The sequence below is a fragment of the Aplysia californica genome, unplaced genomic scaffold (genome assembly GCF_000002075.1).
Source record: "Aplysia californica isolate F4 #8 unplaced genomic scaffold, AplCal3.0 scaffold00755, whole genome shotgun sequence".
NCBI lineage: Eukaryota > Metazoa > Mollusca > Gastropoda > Aplysiida > Aplysiidae > Aplysia > Aplysia californica.
The window spans coordinates 78,632-83,263 of record NW_004798025.1 but is presented as its reverse complement, the minus strand read 5'-3'; the positions used below and the strand labels follow the sequence as shown (position 1 = coordinate 83,263).

Here is a 4,632-nt window from a genome sequence, read left to right as displayed (position 1 = left end):
GATCTAGATTCTACATCTACTAGACTCTGCCAAAGATGACCAGGTCGATCAGTGAAAGGCATTACAAAATAGATCTAGATATCTAGATGTCTAGATCTAGATTCTAGATCTGATAGCGATAAGGACAATGCATAGTCTGCCCATTGCAGGGATTTCTGCAACTCCAGAGACAATCACACAATGAATGATGGGCGTAGGCCTAGCCTACACTAGATCTAGAATCTAGATTCTAGATCTAGAGATCTAGATCTAGATCTATACTACTCCTTGCCTTAGCCTACTTTTGCCACTGATATTCAAATCTAAATTTTAGATATTTTACATAGGCTAATACTTGAAAAATGCAAGAATCTAGAGCTAGATTAGATCCATGCCTAACTTGAGAAAAGAAAGTGCCGAAATAAATAAATGCCAGACGATGTTTCTCCCGCCACTAACAGACAACAAATGAAGAGTCGTCAAGAATTCTTGATCTCTGGAAGAAAGGCAAGTAGTCTAGTCTAGATCTAGCCAAAAAGACCTCACATCAATTAAAGATCGCATGCAAAAGTGTTCTCACCATCGGCGACATCCTCTTCAATTGAGCCTTTCACCTGGGAGAAGCACCACTGTATTTCGCCACCGTTGGCTGTGGAAATAAAACAATATTTGTGATAGAAGGGACATTTAACTAGATGTCAATCTATGCACCAATGTCTTATTATCGAGCACTAAAAAACATTCTCATGCAAACAAACTTACCTGCCATGTCAATGTGTAAAAGAGAATCCCTTATCACATTTATTTTTTATCCACCAATAATAAGAATGTTTGCTCCAAAACTGCGCATTCAAATGATAGATGTCATTCGATTGAAACTAGGCTACTTCTCCATTTCCGCTTGGTATCCCTGTTTCAAAATGGCGAACTTCTTAGTAAAAATTAATGACGTCACGGCGAAAGGCATTGTGGGTTATATTATTCTGTGACTGTCAGTAGGCCTGGCCTAGAGGCTAGGTAGCCTGCTAGCCTAGGCTAACCGAGGCCAAGGAATCATTTCAATATTCGGGGATCTGGCACTTATAATTTTAAAAATCTACCAAAAAGAAAAAAATCCTCGACAACAAATAGATCTAGTATAAACATAAAAAGAAGCAACAACAAAAATGTATAATATTTTTTCATTTCATATAGATCTATATCTTGTCTGCTCCAGTTTTTTTTTCTTCCGGGCTTGATCAGAGACACTAGTGTCTCTGGCTTGATAATCGGATTTACCCGTTGATCAGCCAAGCGGTTGACTTGATATTTTAATGGTTACCTCCCCTTTATAGTTCTGTGGTGTGTGGCCTAGACGGTCAGAGAGAATGTATAGTATAAGAACGTATAGTGTGTGGCTGATCACCGATGGATCAAAACAACTTGGAAAAGCCGTGTGTGAGTGAGTGTGTGTGTGTGTGTGTGTGTGTGTGTGTTTGTGTGTGCGTTTGCGTGCGTGCGCGCGTGTGTGTGTGTGCGTGTGTGTGTGCGTGTGCGTGTGTGTATTTAATTGTAGGTATTTTTACGCCACCCTCGACGCAATTTAGATCATTGAAGATCAGGAGGGCCAATCAGGGCTGAGTGAAACAGCGTCCCAGAGGAACGACAGCGATAAAAATTCTACCTAACGGGAATCGAACTCAAGCATCATGTATTATCGTTATTATCATTAGGCCTAGTGTTGCATTAGTTACTATTACCATTTATGATATCGTTTAACTATTGCTGCTGTTGCGATATATACACTATCATAATGTATCCGTTATTTGTGGTTTTACAAGTAATAAAATTATAGGCTAATCATCATCATCACAGTATTTAGTATCAGCACTAGCAACGGAAAAGAATATATTTTTCTCATTTCTTTGCGTGGTGAGTGGATATAGATACAAATAATTGTATTGTGATTGTTGTCCTGCCACTGCAGATGTTGAGCTTAGATTACTATTCTGCAGTGACTGTTTCAATGTTACCCCAGCTGTCGCCGCAGCTTGTCTACTACTGATATCTTCGAGATCTGACTACATGCTATTAAAAAACGTATGACGGTGAAGCGTCTGACCACTAGATCTACACCACAAACGCCGGTGAGTATCATTTACACTATGCAAGGATGATGATGATAATGATGATGATGATGATGATGATGATGATGATGATGATGATGATGATGATGATTTCTTTACAATTAGCCCCTTGGCCTTTCACCCACTTAGTCACTTCCGTCTAGCCTGTAACCACACGTAACCTTAAGATCCCCTTTGTTAGGCCCATTTCCCTGCTAATATACAGCGCTCGTTTGGTTTTTCTCTCAGTTGCTCCTGAGGAAGCCCACAGGGCGAAACGTTGAGCTACTAAACAAATTTAAACATTTTATATTGTTATTTCATTTTTGTCTAAAATTAAAACAAGACTCTCCCTTCTACCCTGCTTACCAAAAAATGATGATGATGATGATGATGATGATTTTTTTAATGCCTTTTTTTTTTTTGGTAAGTGTTTTACGGCGTTCGCAACAGCATACGATCATATGAGCGCGCGGGACACATTAAACATTTTCAGTTGGTAGGAGATTTTGGATTTTGCCGAAACCTACTCTAACCGATTTTAGACCAGAAAGGAATCTTTAGCGTGCGCAACTGGCACACGGGTCATCCGAGATTTTTCGCCCTTGAAGATAAGCAGAAGATAAGGGGTGTGGCTGAAAGACAGCAGTAAGAAAGAGCCAAGAAGTAGGAGTAGAAAAGCTGCAGAAAGAGTAAGGAGCTCAGAGGAGGGGGCAAAGGAGATGAGGGGGTGGGAGCAGAAAGAGACGAAAGCAGACGACAGAACATTGCTAGAGAACAGAATAGGGGGTGAAAGGAGACAATTTTAGATTAGAAAATGTTTCCGTCGCTACACGGATTCGAACCCGGGGATGATGATGATGATGATGATGATGATGATGATGATGATGATGATGATGATGATGATGATGATGATGATGATGATGATGATGATGATTGTACTACCATCATCATCACTACTATTGTATTTGTTGCTGTTACTAATTTATAGTATAATTCAACTATTACTTCTGTTGCTACGTGCTTTATCATAGGTATTATTATTACATAACATTTTACAACAATTGCCATTATCATAACAGTTGTGGTAGTAGCAACAGCAGAAAGTTTTTTTGTTTTTTTTTCTATTCTCTTTATGCAATGCTCTGATAAAAATTATATACAATATGGGTTGCGATTGTTGTCCTTTCATTACAGATTAAGGGCTCATTACTATCCCGCACTGGCTGTTGTTGTTGTTTTTTGTGTGTTTTTTTTTGCTAGCCTCGCTGTAGCCGACTGTGACTGATAAATGGACTAATAAATGGACAGCGCTCACGAGGCGGGATCATCATCATCATCATTGCCTTTCTCACCCTGCATCAGGGTATAAGCCACGGACAAACACCCCCCACTTTTCTCTATCCTGGGCTAGCCTCTTGGTGTTATTCCATGTCTTCCCACTTTTCTGTACATCCTGCTGATACAGAAGCTCTCCGTCTCCCAAGATCGAAAAATAAAAAGCTGTGTTTGTCCGTGTTTCTGTAACTTACTGGTTTTTTACTGGGTTGGGTAGTTGGCCCTCCGCAAACTGGCACTTTTCGGGCGACCAGACCTATGCACTTTTAGTCGCCTCTTACGACACGCAGTATCACAGCAGGTGTATTCTTTGCTCCCCCCCTAGTAAAACTACGGGGCCCCCCACCAGCAGGGGAGAAAAGAGGCGGGATACGTATGGAGAAATAATAGGGAAATGTGGCCGGGGCGGGAGAAGGGGCAACTCCTTGGCTTGCGTTGTTATTGTTACGCTTGATTTAAGTGTGGCTTATCATTATCATTGACATCTTCGAGCTATGAATGATTGCATGCTAATCAAGGAGCTTACTGTAAACTCCTTGATGCTAATGCTCTGTAGATTTTCATGCGCAAGAGGTTGTAGGTCACAGGAGCTGCTGCATGGTATTTAACTTAGCAAAACATCTTAATTGTTTTGTTTCTCTGAAAATTACATTGAGATTTTCTCGCTTATCCGTGCAGATTTTACGACATTTCTGAGCTAACTTTTAGAAAAGCCTGCTGACCACACAGAACGACGATGAAAGCTATTAAAATGCGTTACAAATTCGACAACAGTAAGCAAACAGGGCTGAGGACACGACACAAGTGATGTTTGCTATTATAGTCATTCAAAGGAAAAGTGTACAAAAAAAATATATATTGTATTATACATGTATAATAAGGAAGCATTTTCACGTCGACTGTTTCTTTAAAGCAAGAACACACTGAGCATGCACATACACAATAGCTAAACAAAATACAGCATTGAGAGGCGAAGAAGACTACCGCAAATTAATAATATAATAGGTTGCCCCATTGAAACACTTGAGCTTGAGGGAAAAGACGAAAGACTACAAAAGTAGGGGGAATGACCTGAGGAAGTTATTCTGTTGAAGCGATGGCAGTCGCCAAAATGTTTAAAGTGCTTCGTATTTACGTATGAGAGCCAGGGCGTTTGTGCGAATGTGTGTGTGTGTGTGTGTGTGTGTGTGTGTGTGTGTGTGTGTGTGAA

At 40.3% G+C, this 4,632-nt stretch overlaps 1 protein-coding gene across 1 annotated transcript in view; it reads right to left on the bottom strand.

The window, feature by feature from the left end:
* The window catches only part of LOC101855526 (serine/threonine-protein phosphatase 2A 55 kDa regulatory subunit B alpha isoform), a gene marked incomplete at its 5' end in the record, with an annotated part of 29,978 nt that overhangs the window by 23,876 nt on the left and 1,470 nt on the right, over nt 1-4,632 (bottom strand). Inside the window, 1 exon segment of the mRNA XM_013088513.1 lies at nt 560-628. Coding sequence (XP_012943967.1) covers nt 560-628 — 69 coding nt within the window.